The sequence below is a fragment of the Doryrhamphus excisus genome, chromosome 1 (assembly GCF_030265055.1).
Source record: "Doryrhamphus excisus isolate RoL2022-K1 chromosome 1, RoL_Dexc_1.0, whole genome shotgun sequence".
NCBI classification, from domain to species: Eukaryota; Metazoa; Chordata; class Actinopteri; order Syngnathiformes; family Syngnathidae; genus Doryrhamphus; species Doryrhamphus excisus.
Window position 1 is genome coordinate 40817205 of NC_080466.1, and position 20099 is coordinate 40837303.

At 43.2% G+C, this 20099-nt stretch overlaps 3 protein-coding genes across 5 annotated transcripts; 2 read left to right on the top strand and 1 right to left on the bottom strand.

Moving 5' to 3' along the window:
- Positions 1 to 9422: 9422 nt before the first annotated feature.
- On the top strand, positions 9423 to 17100 carry h6pd (hexose-6-phosphate dehydrogenase (glucose 1-dehydrogenase)). 3 transcript variants are annotated; one of them, XM_058088594.1, is made up of 6 exons: positions 9423 to 9537; positions 12337 to 12541; positions 12622 to 13288; positions 13372 to 13489; positions 14161 to 14430; positions 14501 to 17095. In XM_058088594.1, exons 3-6 carry the CDS (start codon positions 12647 to 12649, stop codon positions 15844 to 15846), a joined length of 2376 nt encoding a protein of 791 aa, XP_057944577.1. In that variant the 5' UTR covers positions 9423 to 9537; positions 12337 to 12541; positions 12622 to 12646; the 3' UTR covers positions 15847 to 17095. The 3 variants fall into 3 exon arrangements, with proteins under 3 accessions (XP_057944577.1, XP_057944748.1, XP_057944657.1); XM_058088674.1 differs by lacking the exon at positions 9423 to 9537 and adding an exon at positions 9648 to 9665; XM_058088765.1 differs by lacking the exon at positions 12337 to 12541 and having other exon boundaries at positions 9438 to 9537; positions 14501 to 17100.
- Positions 15860 to 19452, bottom strand: LOC131139738 (uncharacterized). The gene is made up of 7 exons (XM_058089649.1): positions 18477 to 19452; positions 17744 to 17864; positions 17601 to 17663; positions 17442 to 17521; positions 17061 to 17191; positions 16931 to 16997; positions 15860 to 16863 (listed from the first exon to the last, which is right to left on the bottom strand). The coding sequence occupies exons 1-7, from the start codon at positions 18484 to 18486 to the stop codon at positions 16802 to 16804; spliced, it is 534 nt and encodes a 177-aa protein (XP_057945632.1). The 5' UTR covers positions 18487 to 19452; the 3' UTR covers positions 15860 to 16801.
- Positions 18214 to 19821, top strand: rbp7b (retinol binding protein 7b, cellular). Its single transcript, XM_058090143.1, has 4 exons — positions 18214 to 18627; positions 18703 to 18881; positions 18943 to 19044; positions 19675 to 19821. Exons 1-4 carry the CDS (start codon positions 18555 to 18557, stop codon positions 19726 to 19728), a joined length of 408 nt encoding a protein of 135 aa, XP_057946126.1. The 5' UTR covers positions 18214 to 18554; the 3' UTR covers positions 19729 to 19821.
- The last annotated feature ends 278 nt before the right edge of the window (positions 19822 to 20099 follow it).

Consider the following 20099-nt stretch of genomic DNA (forward strand, 5'->3'; position numbering starts at 1 on the left):
GATTGTTGAGATGCATAAGCAAGGCCACCTCTGACCGCTGAGGTTGGACGCATCCTAAGGCTCATGGAACAATAAAGTCCAAGTGGAAGACCCAAGGAAATGTCACTGGAGGATCCCCATTGCCTGTCCGTCAAGACACGGGACCATCTTGGGCCCGAATGTAGGTTATTACTGCGCGCCATCATGATCCTTCAATGGAACCGTGGATCTTCAGGTTGTGCAGGGGTGTCAAAAGGTAGTCGGCTATGTAGAGATGTTGCAGGGGGCATCCCCCATGACTGAAGGCCCCTGTCTGTGTGGTAATGACAGGACAACGCTGCACTTCACAAAGGACTTCTTCCACATGAATAAGCTCACTCTTTTGGACCGTCCTGCTTATTCCACTCACCTAAATCCAATGGAGAACACTTGGGGATGGATAGCAAGGGGGGTTTACAAAAATGGACAGCAGTTCCCAAACCCATTTTTGAGGTGATTAACAAGAGCGGTGCAACTACTCATTACCGACTCCTTTTTTGAACATTTTATTTATATTTTAGGGTGGGGGTTGAGCTATAGTCTTGAATTTTTTAACAGCCTATTTTACTATTTTTATTGCTTAATCTGAACATTTTTTGTCTCACTGCTATTTCTTCTATTTGCATTTTGAAGTGAGTGAAATGTGAGTGGTCTTAAAATGTTAATCAGGAGTGTATGTGCAACACAACAATTTTATTAATATTATTAATATATACTGGATACTGTCTACACACTGTACATACAGATAAAACAGGAGTAATACTGAATGAATGCACTGTGTGGTTATATATATAAATATTGAGAGAAGCAGTAAACACACAAAATATTGGACTTTTCCATTCCAATCCTATCAAGTAAGTGTAATTAATGCAGTTGAAACATATCAAAGCTTTGAGGTGAAAACTGGACAATCTTTTTGAGCAAGTAATTGCCCAAATCCTCTGCGCCTCATGCAAGGACTTGTCTTTCCCACGACTGGTAAAGGAGGGGTCAAGTGGGGGAGGTGCCCCGGTATGAATATATGACTACTAATGAGACGTTCCTCAAAAAGAAACCTTACAATTTGGCTATGAATATGCATCTACAAAGGCCACAGGATAACGCTGTCCCCTAGCAACTCTTATTTGGAGGAATTTCAGAGTCAAGTCGCCACTCTGTGAAGCGGCGCGCAATTGGGAACAAGAGCAGACGGACAGCCTGTAAAGAAAAAAAAAAGCGTTGAGGTGGATATTGTCTTGTCCAGAGTTACCACAAATGCACATTAATCAAACAAGATGTTGGTGAAAAAAACACCCAGTGAACAAGTTAAGTGTTGACCTTTGGATAACAATCACTTCAATGGCTTCCAAGCATAAATTGTATTCAACACAATAATTGTCGCTCCAACATGACTTCTATGTCATTCCATCTGGCAACATGAAAAATTCATACATAAATTTCACAACTTTAAAGAACAGAAGATTGAAATGTTTATTTGGGTCCTAGATGCACAGCTCCTGCATATCCCCTTCCTGATTTCTTCTTTTTTCGTGTTTGTCACACTTAAATGTTTCAGATCATCAAATAAATTTAAATATTAGTCAATGACAACACAGCTGAACACAAAATGTAGTTTTTAATTGAAAATTTTATTATTAACCGAGGGCGGCACAGCGGTCTAGTGGTTAGCGCGCAGACCTCACAGCTAGGAGACCTGGGTTCAATTCCACCCTCGGCCATCTCTGTGTGGAGTTTGCATGTTCTCCCCGTGCATGCGTGGGTTTTCTCCGGGTACTCCGGTTTCCTCCCACATTCCAAAAACATGCTAGGTTAATTGGAAACTCCAAATTGTCCATAGGTATGAATGTGAGTGTGAATGGTTGTTTGTCTATATGTGCCCTGTGATTGGCTGGCGACCAGTCCAGGGTGTACCCCGCCTCTCGCCCGAAGACAGCTGGGATAGGCTCCCCCGCGACCCTCGTGAGGAAAAAGCGGTAGAAAATGAATGAATGAATTATTAACCGAGGAAAAAACATCCAAAAATACATGGCATTGTAGTGATTGCCCCCTAAACTGAAGACCTCTTTGGGTCGCTCTTAGCAGCAACAACTGCAATCAAGTGTTTGTGATAACTTGCTATGAGTCTCTTACAGCGCTGTGGAGGAATTTTGGCCTACTCCTCTTTGCAGAATTGTTGTCATTCAGCCACACTGGAGGCTTTTCCAGCATGAAGAACCTTTTTAAGGTCATGTCACAGCATCTCAGTAGGATTCAGGTCAGGACTTTGACCAGACCACTCAAAAGTCGTCATTTATTTTTTCTTCAGCCATTCTGATGTGGACTTGCTGGTGTGTTTTGGATCATTGTCCTGCTGCAGAACCCAAGTTGGTTTCAGTTTGAGGTCACCAACAGATGGCAGGACATTCTCCTTCGGGATATTTCATGATTACATTTATTACAGCAAGTCTTGCAGGTCCTGACGCAGTAACCAGCCCCAGGCCATCACACTACCACCACCATATTTTTCAGTTGCTAAGATGTTCTTTATCTGAAATACGGCTTTACTTTTACTTTACTTTTTTCTGGCAAAATTGAGACGAGGCTTAATGTTCTTTTTGTTCAGCAGTGGTTTTGCTCCTGGAACTCTGCCATCCAGGTCTTGGTCAGTCATGGACACAGACCTTTGACCTTTGGAGCTTTTTGTGGGGTCTTTTGTGACTTCTTAGATGAGCCGTCGCTGGGCTCTTGAGGTCATTTTGGTTGGCCGGCAACTACTGGGAAGGTTCACCACCGTTCCATGTTTTCATCGTTTGTGGATAATGGCTCACACTGTGGTTGGCTGGAGTCCAGACTGATAGATCTCAATTAATCTCAGTTAAGTTTTAAAGGGGGTAATCACTTTTTCACACATGTAGGTTTGGATTTTTGAGTGCCTTAATAATAAGAACCTTCATTTAAAAACAACATTTTGTGTTCAATTGCGTTGCCATTGACTTACATCTGAAACATTTTAGTGTGACGAATGTGACTTCCTTGTTTTTGTGACTTGCGCATATTTCTTTTGTTGAAGATTGAAGCTTATTGAGCAATTTCCACTGACAGAGTGGGGAAAGAAAAGTGGCACATGAGTGACAATGTGAAGACACTGAGAAATCCTTCACTTCCAAATGAGCGAGCACACGTTGTTTTCCAGTGCGAACCAGCACTCCAATGCAAGCCTCCATCTCAAGTAGCGCTTTCTCTCCTCGTCCCTTTTTTGGTGCTTTTGATACGTGAGGCGTTACCTCGGCGTGTGTTAATGCGCAGGCTGCGAGAAGTGGTTTCTGTTGTCGTCGCCAAGTCGACGGTGTCAAAGGTTAACACCCCCTCTAACACGCAAGTATGCAAACGCTCGCCACACAATGCAGGCGTCTTCTTTTGATTGGGCTAACAGAGCATGCGTCCTGCAGCCTCGCAGCACTCCAAGCATCGCCCCCCCACCGCCCTAAGCCCACATCCTTACCCGCCTGCTCGTCACCCGCTTCTGAGGGCGATGACAGCACAAAAAAGTGCTTCTCAGCGGGGGGGCTGGATCAGAATTTTGTGGGTCGGTGAACAGAAGTGGCTGAAGCGGCAACGTCACGTCATTCAGCGGGCCTGCGCCCCCTGACCCCGCTGCCCTCACACTTCTCATGCTATCAGCAAACAGAGAGCTGCGCCTCTATTCAAAGCAACAGGGAGGTTTTGTGGGACGCTAACATGAAATCCTGATTAAGGCCATTCTCACACAGTTAGTCACCCCCCCACCTCCCCAAAAAACCTTGTTAGGAGTGATGGATTCCCGCCTTTGTTCATACATTTTTAGTGTTCCTGCTTTGTCTTCATTCTCATCCACAGAAACTCCTTTTGCCTTTGATACACCTGCACAACCCCATGAGATATAATTGGCTTAATTTGTTTCAAACATGCGTACAGGTTACACTGGAGAAATGTCATGTTTCAATTCACAATTCCATACATCCGAAAAGGACATCATTTAATCCTACTTTAATCCACTTGTTGTAGTCAACATATACTGTTTACTGGAGATACACAATATCTTTGTTTTCAAAACCGATGCCAATAACGTTCCGCTTCTCAAGACGCATATGGTAGCAATAACTTATGTAACTAATTAATTTCTTTTGTAGATTTAAATGTAGTTTGTGCATACCTGGAGGTATGCACAAACAACATGCACAACAAATTTGCACAACAAATTTGGTTCCTGTTCATTAGTCCTAATGAAATATGACATGACCACGTCACGACTATCAGGAGAAGCGGAATATAGTAGAGCGGGAGGAGCCACCTGCTGTGGCGCAGGACACATGCAAAATGCTTTCGGAATCACTGAAACATAAGTTCCACCATCTTGTATTATTTGTGTCACAAAATGACATTGCACAAACGGGCTGAAATTGACATTCATTCATTTTCTACCGCTTTTCCTCACGAGGGTCGCGGGGGTGCTGGAGCCTATCCCAGCTGTCTTCGGGCGAGAGGCGGGGTACACCCTGGACTGGTGGCCAGCCAATCACAGGGCACATATAGACAAACAACCATTCACACTCACATTCATACCTATGGACAATTTGGAGTCGCTAATTAACCTAGCATGTTTTTGGAATGTGGGAGGAAACCCACGCATGCACGGGGAGAACATGCAAACTCCACACAGAGATGGCCGAGGGTGGAATTGAACCCTGGTCTCCTAGCTGTGAGGTCTGCGCGTTAACCACTCATCCGCCGTGCAGCCCAAATTGACATCAGATGCTATTTTAATATAATATACAACAAGCATGGAGGGGGCGGTGTGTTAGCGCACAGACCTCACAGCTAGGAGACCAGGGTTCAACTCCACCCTTCACCCTCAGCCATCTCTGTGTGGAGTTTGCATGTTCTCCCCGTGGGTTTTCTCCGGGTACTCCGGTTTCCTCCCACATTCCAAAAACATGCTAGGTTAATTGGCGACTCCAAATTGTCAATAGGTATGAATGTGATGTGCCCTGTGATTGGCTGGCGACCAGTCCAGGGTGTACCCCGCCTCTCGCCCGAACACAGCTGGGATAGGCTCCAGCACCCCCGCGACCCTCGTAAGGAAAAGAGGTAGAAAATGAATGAATGAATGAATGAAGAGGCATGAAGGAAGTATTCGATGGTGTGAGTGGACACTCGCTAGCGTCTCGCCTCCCCACTGAGACAAAGAGGCCGAATGACTGACAAGAGGGTTGACACACTCGGTTCATTCCGGTATAGAATTAATACCCCCAGGGGTGATGCACAGAGTGAACCCTCTTGTCATGCATACATGCATCCATATATTGAGCCCGGAAAAATGATCAAGTTTGTTTGTATTTATATTGCGGTTATTGATTATATTGATTTATTGACTATCGTGACAGGCCGCATGATATATTTTTGCCAGTTTGGATTAGAGAGGTTCTATTTTTGTTCTATGCTTGGACCAAATTGTTGGCACAAACAATGACATCATCAGCTCAAGTTCAACCCGTGCACTTACACGTAGAGACTCTCTTTGTGCATTCTTTTCATTCTTAAACGCCGCTAATCATCTGTGTCCTTCAGTGAAGTTGAAGAGGGCTGCCGTGGCTGCGAGATGCTTAACTGCGCTGTTTTATTTTCTTACTTTCTGTGTGGTCTCCTTGCGTCTTAAAAGTCCGAATGCCACTTCTGAGCGCCCCGCACCCACTACCCAAATGCAATACGCGGGCTACTCGGCATGCATTGTAGCGTTTCGAGAAAGACAAAAGCGAGAGCGTGCTCAGACAAGTGTCTCCTCTTATGAAGGAGGTCGGGAAACGTGAGAATGTGGTGGAGAACATTGGCATGACTCATACGCATCCCTCTGCCTTAAGTCTATTAGCAGTCTCTCATCTCTGGCCTCATTTATCTGAGAGCAGCTGCAAAGAAATGAACACTTCAGGTAGGCAGGAAGCTCTTTTTTTTTGGAAAGAATCCAAAGAAAGACGAGAGGAATCTTTTCTTTGTAATGTAAAACTACTTGAAACCAGAATGGCACTCGGATGACGCAAGACTTCTGATAAGGACGAACGGTCCTACATACTTAACAGATGACAACACCTTTATGCTGGAATTCTAGCATCAAAATTAATGGATCATTACAACTGTCGACAAAGTCTGCAAAAAGCTATTTTTTTAACTAGCTCAACTAGTATTATACTGTAAACTCTTTACAGAAGTTAGTGGAACTCTTAAAGTCACACGCCCCTTTTAATTGACCTAAATTTTTTGGGAAAAGGTCATATTTCCAACCATCATCAAGCATGTTGTCACTTAAAACCTCAGTTCAGCTAGCATCAAAGGATTAACTCGCTATGCTAAATTTATGCTAACTTTACGTGACAGCGCTTATACCAGCAACTACCACATTTTCTGGACTATAAGTCGCACAATGACAAAAATGCATAATTAGGTAGAAAAAACATACATAAGTCGCACTGGAGTATAAGTCACATTTTTTGCGGGTAATTTATTTTGCAAACTACCTGACCAAAACCGACATTACGTCATCTTGGAAGGCAAGTTCTAACAATAAAAGAATAGAGAACAGGCTGAATAGGTGTAAGATATGCTAACACAATGGTTATTCAGCTACACAAAAAAATAAACATGAACAGAAATGGTGTCCAGTGTTTATGTAATATAAACAGTTTTTTTCATTTATACGTTGCAGGAACAGCCAACCTATGAAAAAAAGTGCAACTAATAGTCCGGAAAATACGGTATATATATTTTTTCTTACACTTGTTAACCTCTTTTTACAGTACACACAAAAAGTGAGGCATTTCATACTTGAACATATTTGAATAATGGATGGACCAGATTTGCGGGCAGAATGCCATGCAAAAATTAAGATTTCAAACTGCCATCAATCATGTAAAAACTAACTTCGGTAAGCACCAAAGATTATCTTTCTCCGATAATTTTACGCAACCTTTTTAGTCTTACAAGAGGTGCTCAAGAGCAGAACAATACATCATTTATAATGTTTATTTATACACTTGTGTATGACAAGAATGTTAATGCACTGTAGGTTCACTTATTTTTACACTCTATAACCACTCAAAGTACTGAAATATTGCTTTAAAAATTCAATAAAAGTTTTACTAGAGCAACAGGTTTCCCCTGGAATAGATTCATCCTGTTTCCTACGGTATGGATTGTATAAAGTTACAGACTAGACAGTTGGACGCAGTGGAATAGCAGTGTAATCTTTCTTAATGGCTCCGGGTGACGTATTGTATTAGTAAATAACAGGTTGTGTATTCAGACTGCTTCCAGGCCGAGGTCCTTATAATCCTCCACGTCTGGCAAGTTGAATGGGTGGGGTGGGGAGGCGGGAGGGTCGACGGCCCAACTAACTCAAATCTCTCTCCCCGAGTGAGGAGGCATGTTAAAGGTAATGGATGTTGGCAAAGAGGGGGGGCTAGTAAAGATGACAGCACACATTCATATGCATTTGTTTGTGTGCTCAGCTTGGCCGAGTCTGCCTCGTAGCCTTAAACAAAGGGGAGGAAGGAAGCCAGGGGGTTGAGTAAAATGCCTCGGGGGTGTGTGGCAGTACCACACATACATGGAGGCGTGCACACACACACACACACACACACACACACACACACATACCAACCAAACAGTGGCCTTCCAGCTTTGAGCCCTGTGGTCTATAGTCTGAAGTTATAGGAGTGACAGCTGGGCTAGCACACTCAGCATGGGTTTATTCTTTCTTTAATGACCAACTCCGACACACACACACACACACACACACACCACCCTGTTTACTGTTTACTCTTCACAGTGGCCAGCCACCAACCTGGGAGGGCTTTACAGTGTGACATTACAGTTTGTCATCTCGTGTTCGGACGCTTTGCTGTGAAATTTTGAAGTTGATATACAACAATAAGAAAGGTAGAAAAAAACTACTGCTCGGTAGCCTTGTAGTTCAATTTTGCACAAACTTAACCAGCAAAGAAGAACATAAATGTGGTAAGTCAAGGCGGCGGAGAAATACATATATTTTTCCTAGTCAACTATTCAAGATAAATAATGACATATTGTCATTTTGAGGCTGCACAGTGGTCTAGTGGTTAGCGTGCAGACCTCACAGCTAGGAGACCTGAGTTCGATCCCATCTCTTTGTGGAGTTTGCATGTTCTCCCTGTGCATGCGTGGGTTTTCTCCGGGTACTCCGGTTTCCTCACACATTCCAAAAACATGCCAGGTTAATTGGCGACTCCAAATTGTCCATAGGTATGAATGAGTGAGTGTGAATGGTTGTTTGTCTATATGTGCCCTGTGATTGGCTGGCGATCAGTCCAGGGTGTACCCCACCTCTCACCCGAAGACAGCTGGGATAGGTTCCAGCAAACCCTGCGACCTTTGTGAGGATAAGCGGTAGAAAATGAATGAATATTGTCATTTTATTTCATTGTACTCTAGTGTTGAGTAGAATGTATAATATGTTTTTTTTAATTTAGCCCGTTTTAGAAATAAAATGAAATATCATCACATCCTCCCAAAAGCCCAAGAAAGGCGGCGTCAGGAGGCTAAAGTCAAAATGCTAATACGTGTAATGAGATGTAAAGCTTTCAGCCGTTGACAGACATCACTTTGGATGCGAGCGTCTTGGTAAAAGGGCTGCGCTGTGCCGCCAACTGTTCAGCAAAGGGAAAGGGAGGAACCGGCAGGGCGAGTGGCGGTGTGGTCCACAACAATTGGATGATTGTTTGGCCAAAAGGGCACCTGTTTTGTTTGCGATGCAGGGCCTCCTTCATTCAAAGCTGGTGACGACACAACACAGCTGAACAATGTAAAGCGTGTTTTTACATCTCTGCTAATTTAACCATTGATATTTTTTATGTTGGTAGTCATTGGGGGGTACATGCTGTATTTAAAAGTCTAACAAGTGTTTGCATTGACATAGTAAGATTATCTCAGCTGCCCCCATGTGACAGTAGTAGTAGTAGTAGTAGTAGTACTAGTTGCAAACCAATATCATGCAGCATTTAAATAGTTTTATAAAACCTTGGAAATACTCCCTGAACGTCTTCTTTACTCACATTATTGGCTTTCAACAGGCATGGCTGCCCTCTGCTACTGCTCCCTGACTTACAGCTCTGGGGAGCTAAAAGCATGCAAGGCAGCCAACGTGATAAATCAAACATGAAAGGAATTCCTTTCATATTTACATGTGTTGCTTTGCAAAATATCAAAGTGGCAAAGTTGCATCATTTCATTTTTCACTGTAAAAGCCTTGCATGAACATAATGTGCTTCCATCGTAAGTTTCATATTGTTTTTTTAGTACATGTTCGTCAGTGTTCACACAATTAGGAATTTTACGTTGAAATGCGGGCTTCTATTTTTTTTATAACGCGGCAACATCATTGGCGGGATAGTGTCACGTGACAAGAGTAGAACGCTTCCGGTATTGTTTGACGTTCAGCAAAGAAAAAAAAACGGAATGGGACACAGAGTGCAGGTTTGTTTAACTTTTACGATGTGCTTAATCAAGTTTGTGTTTTTTATGTTTGGTGTGTGTGTGTGTTTTTTTTACATTGCTGGCAGTGTCGCTAGGATGCGGAAGTGAAGCCGCATGACAGCTAGCAGGTGGAGTGATGTCAATGATGGCTGACTTGTTAAACGTTTGTGCGCCTTTTGTGTCTAACTTTGCCTAGACGTGTCCAGCAAATACCAAATAGTTGACTTAGCGGAAGCAGAGTACACGCAACGTGTACAGGTCGCTGTGTTTTAGCCCCTACGTTCGCTTAATCGTACCACCATTGCAGACTTTGCTAGCATCACTTTAACTTTATGATGCTACAGTTTTACAAAACCCCTTAGAAAGCATGCAGACTAATACAAAAACAACCGGATAAAAAGAACCGAACAACAATGCATACATATTGGGCTAATTATAGAATATAAATTGTCCATTTGTGTGAATAATTGTTTGTAGTGATGTGCGGAGAGACACTGAAATAATCATGGTCACGGTTGCCGACCTTTCAGTAAGAGAAGTAGCTATTGGCTGTCCTATAATTCGTAATGAATAGATACATTTCCCTACAAAGGTTGGATTCTTAAACTGTGGAAACCACTGCTAGATGTAATACTCCATTGCATTATGGTCCCATTACATTGAACCCTTATAGTTACCAGCAATACTCAAGAAATAGTCCTATTAAATGCATAGTATTTGTACAGAATGATTGGTGTTGACTCAATAGCAACACTTCGCTATCAGATTTCATAGTGAAGATAATTACAGCCCCCTAGCGGCAGCACCAGGTATTTTTCCTGAGGCGTTGAGTTCTAGTGTTGGCACAGTGTCTGTCAGAGCCACTATTTGGGGACATATTTAGGCTAATAAAGATTCTATTTTGGATGTTTTTTTCAGTGCAGCGCTTGTGTTAAATCTCCAAAGGACAATTATTTAAACTTTTCTGTTGTTAAAATCCCACAATTTTTCCGCTTTTAATTCCGAGGCCATGACCAAAACTGCTGATTTATCATTCAACAAGTCAACAAATTTAGCTTTGAAGATAAGCTCTGGAAGTTGGATGGATTGGCCTTTTAATTTTTCCTGCATCACATGTGACTGTAACAGATACAAATCTTGTGAAACCCTGAATGTATGCAGTGTTTTTCAAGCAAGTACACACCCATTTAGGGATTTATATGTGGAAATGATTCATTAATTTGTGTGGGGAACAAATGAGCAGAAAGTACTACTAGGTACAAGCAGGGCATTGTCTGAAAGCATTAAAACGCATTTGTCAAGATGTATTGGCAACATTCTGAGGTAAGGGAGACACACAGCGCTGCTGTTTAATTGTGGCGGTTGGTTGGGGGGGGGTAATTATACGCCATTAGGGGTGTCACAAGGTGCCGTAAGATTTAAAGATTTGTCACATGGGCACTGGGAGGATAATAAATAAATGAATTAACCACACAATAGATGAAAATGGACTCAATCATTTTGCGGTGTCAGTATATTGCCATATGCACACGTGTCTGTTTTCGTCATCGCCTACCTTCACTTTGTTCCATAGAACAACGGCATGAACATCAGTCATACAGACTCTTTGTCTTGGTGGGTGGAAGCGACTTTGAGCAACCATAGGCAAAATTAAGGCTCAATTAATTGATTTACTGTTTTTTTCAATATTATTTAAAATTTACTGAATACTATAAAGGGCGGCACGGTGGTCTAGGGGTTAGCGCACAGACCTCACAGCTAGTAGACCAGGGTTCAATCCCACCCTCGGGCATCTCTGTGTGGAGTTTGCATGTTCTCCCCGTGCATGCGTGGGTTTTCTCCGGGTACTCCGGTTTCCTCCCACATTCCAAAAACATGCTAGGTTAATTAGCGACTCCAAATTGTCCATAGGTATGAATGTGAGTGTGAATGGTTGTTTGTCTATATGTGCCCTGTGATTGGCTGGCCACCAGTCTAGGGTGTACCCCGCCTTACGCCCGAAGACAGCTGGGATAGGCTCCAGCACCCCCCGCGACCCGCGTGAGGAAAAGCGGTAGAAAATGAATGAATGAATGAATACTATAAACTCCTTTTTCCATAATACAATAATGCTGCCCGTCGCACGGGTCTGCTTGGACGTAGCTCATGGATGTATTACTTCTTTAGACCACAAATAAGCTGACGCTGAATCAACAGCACCTCTGCTGGTTGCAGCCAAGAAGTGCAGTCCATTTTGGCTCAGTTGCTTCACCATTCAATTGATCAGTTCTGTACAATTCATAGGATTGTACAAAGTTTGAGGATTATATATATATATTTTCCCTATATACATTTTCCGTATAGGAGCTAGGCGGTGTGGTGTGGCAAGGTGTCACTATGCCTGTAACGTAGTTCTTGGGCATAGCAATGTCAATAATAATAATAATAATAGTAACAATGTCACTGTAGATTAGTTAAAATGCCGGTCACATTATGTAAATGGAGCATTGTCTGCAGAAAGTTTTACAGCTGTAATAGGAGCGTCCCGTTACGTGCATTCTTAGTTGTCTATTTTTACCTGTTTTTATATCTTTAGAAGGCACGGAAGAGAAAGATATGTGTGTTTGTGTTTCATATAATTATGGAATGATGGGCAAAATTCCAACAAATAGTGCAGTTTTCCTTTAAATCTATTGGGAAAAAACACATTTTCCCATCAGTAGAGATGTGTGACACATACTTTTCAGTTTTCCCCCATTTGCCTCATAGTTGACTTGGTCTTCTTGCAAAATGAGCAGCAGGTTTGTTGACCTTTTCCAGCCCACTCGTGTCGACAGCAGGACTATTGTGGCAAGCAGAGAGGATGAGTGCCCCTGAGCAAAGTACAAAGATTGCAGCAGTACAAATCCCATTGGCGTCCTCTGATCACTCCTGCACTCATGACAGCAGCGATCAGTGGCTCTCCAAAGACCTTTACGAATTAACCATCTCCAAGCTCATTTTCATACGGCTTTGGAAGTTTGGGGTAGGTTCAGCTGTTCTCCCGTAGTTCGGATTGACATTGGTTTACTTCTGTTTCTAAATTAAATTTCTATGTTCTTCCAGGGTCTGGACGGTGTAACACCACAGCATGTTTGTGTCTGTGCTCCTGCTTCTGTTTGCACTGTGTGCCCGTGGAGGACAAGGCGAGGAGGGCATGAAGAAGCAGAGCCTTGGCCATGTTTCTGTGGTCATAGTGGGGGGCACAGGTGATTTGGCCAAGAAGTACCTGTGGCAGGGCTTCTTCCAGCTCTACCTGAACCAGGTCAGTAGTGGAAGCACCTTCTCCTTCTATGCCGGCGGACAGTCTCCTTCGGAAAAGGCCACGCCGATATTCTTCAGTATCGTAAAGGCGGTGTCGTGCACGAAGGTCGTATCCGAACAGCGATGCGCCGTGCTTAAGGAGCAGTTTTTGAGGCTCTCGCAATATCGGCAGCTGAAGACTGTGGAGGACTACCAGGACTTGTCCAAACACATTGAACAGCAAGTCCAAGAGGAGGGTCTAACCGAAGCCGGACGACTCTTCTACCTCTCAGTGCCAGCATTCGCTTATGCTGATATTGCAGATAAAATTAACGTCAGCTGCCGGCCTGCCAGCGGGGCGTGGCTCCGTGTGGTTCTGGAGAAACCTTTCGGACATGACCTGAGAAGTGCTCACGTGCTGGCAGCTCAGCTTGGGAACTCCTTGCAGGATGAAGAAATGTACAGGATAGACCACTACCTGGGAAAACAGGTGAGGACACCGTTTGGAGTCTCACAATCATTATTTCATCCTTTCACTTTTGACCGGATGCTTTTTTTTCTTACATGCATTAGGTGGTTTCCAAGATACTTCCATTCAGAATGGAAAACAGGAAGTTTCTGGATCCCATCTGGAACAAGCACCACATTGAAAGAATAGAAATTGTGTTGAAAGAGACTCTGGATGTGAAAGGTAAGGAACAATGGCATCCTATTTCGAGCACACTGAAACCTCAGAGTTGTTTGGATCTGAAAAAAAAAACATTCTATAAGAAATGTGTCCTAAATCCTTTTCAGGAACAATTTCACATTGACTGCTAGGGGTGTCACAAGACTGTCTACAAGACGAGACCAGATTTTTAAGGGATAGTTGGTATTTTTTTACCTTAAGTTGTAGTGTGACATCCCCATCAGCAGTGTACTAAAGAGTTTGGCTTATCAAAACAATATTCAAAAGAGTAATAACCTTTGCTCAAAAAAGTCAGATCTCATTATTAAATAACACATAGTGACTGAGAGGTCTGAATTTTTTTAGTCTGGAACCAAGTAACTGCACTAAACGAGGTGTGACTGTACTTTAGAGAAGTCCGTGCACAGCTTGTACAATCCGCTGAAAATGAGTTGACACACACACACACACACTATTATTGGGTAAATAGCTGGCAATGCAAGTGAGTACACCTTGCAGTGAATATGTCCAAAGTGTCAGTATTTAGTACTACACTGCTCTGCTTCACAATGTTAAAGTACATAGTACACAGAATTTCATCTTCCGACTCGTCTTGCTAGCTATTTAGACAATAATGGCTACGTGTTTACTCGTGTTTCCTGCTATAAATGTGCCTGCCATTTTCTTCCTCATAGGTCGTATACCCTTCTATGACCAGTATGGCGTGATCAGAGATGTCATACAGAACCACCTGACAGAGGTCATGGCCCTCTTGACGATGAGGCTTCCCACCAATCTGAGCAACAGCGAGGACGTTCTCCAGAAAAAGCTCCAGATCTTCAGCTCTCTGCTGCCCTTAGGGAAGAATCAAGCCGTGATGGGCCAGTACCAAGCGTACAAAGCAGAGGTTCAGCAGGAGCTCAACATGACTAAAGATCACATCAGCATCACGCCAACGTTTGCAGGTCAGAATGGCACATTTTAAGATTTCTGTCAGTGAAACTGTAAAAAAAAAATACAACATGTCTCTTCCAGCCGTGTTAGCGCACATGGATGCAGCGGAGTACGGCGGCATTCCCATTCTTCTGCTCTCGGGGAAGATGTTAGATGAACGCGTGGGATACGCACGGGTTCTTTTCAAGAATGACATATTTTGCGTGCAGGACCGCCACAACCTACACTGCAAGCCCAAGCAGATCATTTTCTACTTTGGCCACGGCAGCCTTCAATACCCCGCAGTACTCGTGACTAAGAATCTATTTAAGCCTTCTGTGATGGAGGGCGAGTGGAAGGAAGTGACTCAGCAAGACGATGTTAATGTTCTGGGGTTGCCGATTTCAGACTACTTTGTACAAACCCCGAAAGTTCAGCAGGAAGCTTATGCCGAACTTATTTCTCACATCTTTGCTGGACGCAAGAATAATTTCATTAGTACCGAGACTCTCCTAGCGTCATGGGGCTTTTGGACGCCACTGCTTCAGAGCTTAGCTGGCTCCTTCCCTCGTGTGTACCCTGGAGGTGCCGACAACGGAGACCTGTTGGACGTTCGTCTGAAAGGGAAGGAGATCAGCTACACCAGCGACGTGGTGATCATCGGTCCGGATCAGATAGGAGGTTCTTCAGCCAACAGATTCCAAGTGATGCAAGGGAAGTTCCGCAATGCCACCATGGTGTCTGCTTGGGCCGAGGAGCTGGTGGAGCGTCTGGCAGCAGACGTACAGGAAGCGGCTCAGGAGGCCGTGGTTCACGGTGGTGTTTTCCATCTCGCTCTCTCCGGCGGAGCCACGCCCATCGCTCTCTTCCAGAGGCTGGCATTACACCACTTCTCCTTCCCGTGGAGGAACACCCACCTTTGGATGGTAGATGAGCGCTGTGTGCCCCTCACTGACCCGGAGTCCAACTTCTACATCCTCCACCAACATCTGCTGCAGCACGTGCACGTACCCTATTACAACATCCACCCTATGCCGGTGCAGCTCCACCAGCGTCTGTGTGTGGAGGAGGATGACGCAGCACGGCTGTACCAGGAGGACATAAGCAAAGCGGTTAACGCCTCCAGGTTCCACTTTGTACTCCTGGGAGTCGGCCGTGACGGCCACACGGCGTCACTCTTCCCTGGCGGTAAAGCCACCGAGTGGGAGGAGAGTCTCGTGGTCCTCACCGAGAGCGCCGTGAAGCCACACCAGCGCATGAGCCTCACTCTCAGCGCCATTAACCACGCACAAAAGGTGGCTCTGTTAGTGCTGGGCAAAAGCAAACACGAGATCATCACCCAGCTCAGCCGCAGCAAGGACGACCCCAAGAAGTGGCCCATCACTGGGGTCCGTCCCTCTGACGGCACGCTAACCTGGTACATTGACTATGATGCTCTTTTAGGTTAGGTCATTTGCAGCTTTAACTTGATGTTTTTGGGGGGAGAACTTGTCTACATATGCAGAAAAATGCACATTCAGTTCATGGCAAAGTTTATTTTTAATACAATTGACTGACTGATTTTAAAGATACTGAAAAAGTTCTCAATGTGCATACAGAGACTTCAAGAAATCTAATAAATGGCACACGATGTGTCCTCTGAAGTCCCACACCATCCACGCCATGATTGTTTACCTTTTTTAGCTCAGGGGGAAGCGTGGTCGCTTGATTTGCTCACCTCGGCCCAGCAACACACACCACAGTACGGGTAACCACTTCATTTGAGAGTTTTTTTTTTTTTAATTAACAGACATCGAAGCTATCATTTTGACCTCAGGTGGAGGTTATGTTTTTCCAGCATTTGTGCATTATGTGTTCCAAATGAAGACAATGGATTTGGATGAAATTTTCCAGGAATTGTGGGGGTGATCCAAATCACCGTCTGGATCCAGGACAAATGGTCAAAGCACTTGGAAAAAAATCCAACAATATAAGACTGATCCAAAACGTGTTGGATTATTATTTTGATGTGACTGACAAATTGGAGGGAACCATGACGCTTGGTGGAGGTCTGTGCTCTCAGTTACGTCTTTGACTTATGATTCATACAAATGTCATCTTCCCCCTGTCATCGGTACATTCCGGCTCGCTCAGGTCACACCTGTACTTTGATTGGCATCCACGCAAGCCGTGTTGCATTCTGAATAACTTCCTGTGAGCGGTTCCAACAGGAAGCCTATGTAAGCCATCCGCCGGCCCCAAGAAAACACCTGCTTTTGTTGAAGTGAAGCATTAAAACATGAGCTGGATTAAGTCGCTTTCATTCCCATGGTTTTCAGTTACCGACTGCCAGCGGCACGGAAAGCATGTGAAATGTTAATATGAGCGGTATTGGATGTCCCGTGTAGCACAGCTGGACTCTGTTTAGTGGTTCTCGTTGTTCCTGCCTTTTGTCAACCACAGGACTCCTTTCACCGTAAGTGCACCTGAAAAGGACACAAGAATGTGTTCGAAAAGTAACACAAACTTTTTGTACTCGTGTGTACTTGTTACCTGTGCTGACAATGGAAGCCACCGTCAGAAAGACAGACATGTGATACAGCTCAGGTGTGGTTTTGGCCTACAAAAGTGCAAAAAGAAGTGACTTGGGTGCGCCGTTTGCGTCAAAGGTTGAGTTTCTTACGCATGTGGCCGCAGTCAGTGTCAGGATGGTGGTGCATATCCCGTGTCCAAACGACAGCAATCCAAACACGTGATAGGACGCCCACAAGCCCTGAGGAACTGTCTCTACTAGTGTGAAGACCACTGAAAATCCTATTGGGGGGCGGGGGGGTTAGGTACATGTGTTTTCACCAATATGCCATTGATGTGTAGTAACCCTAAAATAACCATAGAATCAGAACTGTAAATTATTGTGACTTATAACTGTATAAGTGTTTTTCAATTTAAATAAGCATAATGGAAGATATTGGATAAACAAGCTCTATAGGGATACTTTACTATTTCAACATCATTATAGGGGAGCTTGTGGCTTTTTTAAAATGATTGCTTGCATCATTCTGACCTGACGCGATGAGAGACAAGGCGATGGATGCTGATAGGTTGTTCACCAAAGGCTGCTTGCAGTATCTTGACGATTTGGGCCTTTTAAAGCAAATGTACACCATGTTAATAGCTTTTTTTTCTTTTTTTTTGGGAAACGTGTCTTTAAAATGCTGTATACCTTGCAATGACATACAGCTGAGGGACCACAACCAGGGCGGTGAACACCACATTTACAGTTTGGCTGGCAAAATGACACACGTTTTAAAACAAAAAACAAAATGCATGCAAAGACAAATACATTGGAAAAAGAAGTGCACATACAACTTGAGCCTCCGATTCCTGGGCATCCATCTGCTGCTGTGAAATGCCATGAGGACCAGCACGTAGAGCAGGGGTGGGCAAATATTTGGACTCGAGGGCCGCATTGAGTTAACAAAATTGTCTGGGGGGCCAGAACATATATTTAACACACACACACTATTTTATGCTTATCATTTTCCTTCAATTATTTGTCTAATTTTATCTGTAAAAGTGTTATCCTATATCAGTTGTATGTTCTCATGTCCCTTTTTTAGGAGCACTTTAAACCTCACACCACATCAAACTATGTCATTTAATTTTACAGTTTTGTTGTTTATTTTTTACTAAATCAGACATCCGACTTGCAAGTCATGTTGCCAGTTTGTATGTTAAAAGTTGAAGTTACTTAGAAAGCAACTGGCGGGCCGGATTCAAACGCTTGGTGGGCCGCATGTGGCCCCCGGGCCGTAGTTTGCCCACCCCTGACGTAGAGGAACATGGTCTCAGTGTGTGCTTGCAACACTATACTAAAGATTGGATTACACTAAACCCTCACAACGACTCTTAACGGCCCTCTTCAGCTCATGTTCCACTCTGTGGATTTCATTTTAAAGATGGAGGCCCTTCAGGTTTGCTCCAAGTTCACCACAGAAGAAGACCACTTCCATCCCACGTACAAGTCAGCATAACAGGATGAGCTTTGTTTGTTCATATTATGTGTAAAAGGTCACGTTCCTCCCTTGGGTGCTATTACCTCTGCCCATATTGACACACAACTAGCAGCACAAATCCACTCCTCACGCTTGATTGTGAGACACACCAGATTCCAGAGATGGCGGTGGACTACACAGGGACATGGAACATGGTCCGCAACGTCAACTTTGAAGGATACATGCTTGCTCTTGGTAAGACCTGAAACTTCTCTGTCTGCTTTCACCCTTGCTTTTTAGCAAAATGTGCGTCACCGTCTCGTTTGGCAGGCATTGATTTTGCAACCCGCAAAATGGCAGCCATGCTGAAGCCTCAGAAGGTGATTAAGCAAGACGGGGATCATTTCTCCATCAGAACCCTCAGCACCTTCCGAAATTATGAATGTGCTTTTAAAGTTGGGGAAGAGTACCAAGAGGAGACCAAAGGACTGGACAACCGTACATGCCTGGTAAAATACAAAGGAATTATTGTGAATATTCTAGTTTAATAAATAGATTTCTTCACTTTAGAGTGTGGTCAGCTGGCACCATGACAAGCTGGTGTGTGTCCAGAGAGGAGAAAAGAAGAACAGAGGTTGGACTCACTGGATTGAAGGAGATCACTTGCATTTGGTATGAGGCATTTCCATGAGTTACAGTGGAACCTTGGTTAGTGTCATTCATTTGTTCTAAACGGACATTATCACACTGAATCACATTTTCCCATAAGAAATCATGTAAATCCAATTCATCTGTTCATGAAAGTAAAACTGTTTTTTTACAATTATAATTTTCCACGCAGAAAATAATTTAAAATGAATACGTATAAAGCACTGATGACATCATAACTTCCGGTTCTGGTTGCCATTTCGTAAACTAGCTGATATATGCTAACAAAGAATTATGTTATGTAACTTAAATTATAACACTATGAAAACGTGATATGTGTTAACATTTTTACACTTACGGTTCCAGTTGCCATTTTGTAAGCTAGTTGATATATGCTAACAAGGAAGGACGTTTTGTGGTTTATGTAAAACTATAATTACAACAGATAAAAACGTGTTTTGTGTTAACATTTTTAACTTCCGGTTCCGGTTGCCATTTTTTAGCTAGCTGATATATGCTAACAAGGAAATACTTTTGTGTTTTATGTAAAATCATAAACTTCTAAAACTATGGAAACATTTTTTGTATTAAAAAATAACTTACAGTACCGGTTGGTCCAGCTAATAAATATTTTTTTTCTTGGTCCCTTTTCAGGAACTTACTTGTGAGGATCAAGTCTGCAAGCAAGTTTATAAAAGGACACTGTGACTCAATTTAAACATACAGTCAATTTTATGTATTTCAACCCCGTACACTCATAATTTCAAACATTGGCTAGTATAGAATATTTTTTTAAAAAAGGGAAAAAAAACATACATACACTTGATGGATAAGTCATCACTTCACAATATTCAAAACTGACTACAAGAAGTAATATACAGTACTTAATACATTACTGGAATATTATAGTCTTATTACGCTCACTATATTAATATACTAAATATCTTCCTGTAAAATATTTAACCCCACGCCATCTCCAAAAGTCTTTGAATAAATTAATGTCTGCACTGTTGCCATCTAAATATTGAACATAAATACACTATACATGTATACTGTACATTTGTGCCTTCTAAAATATA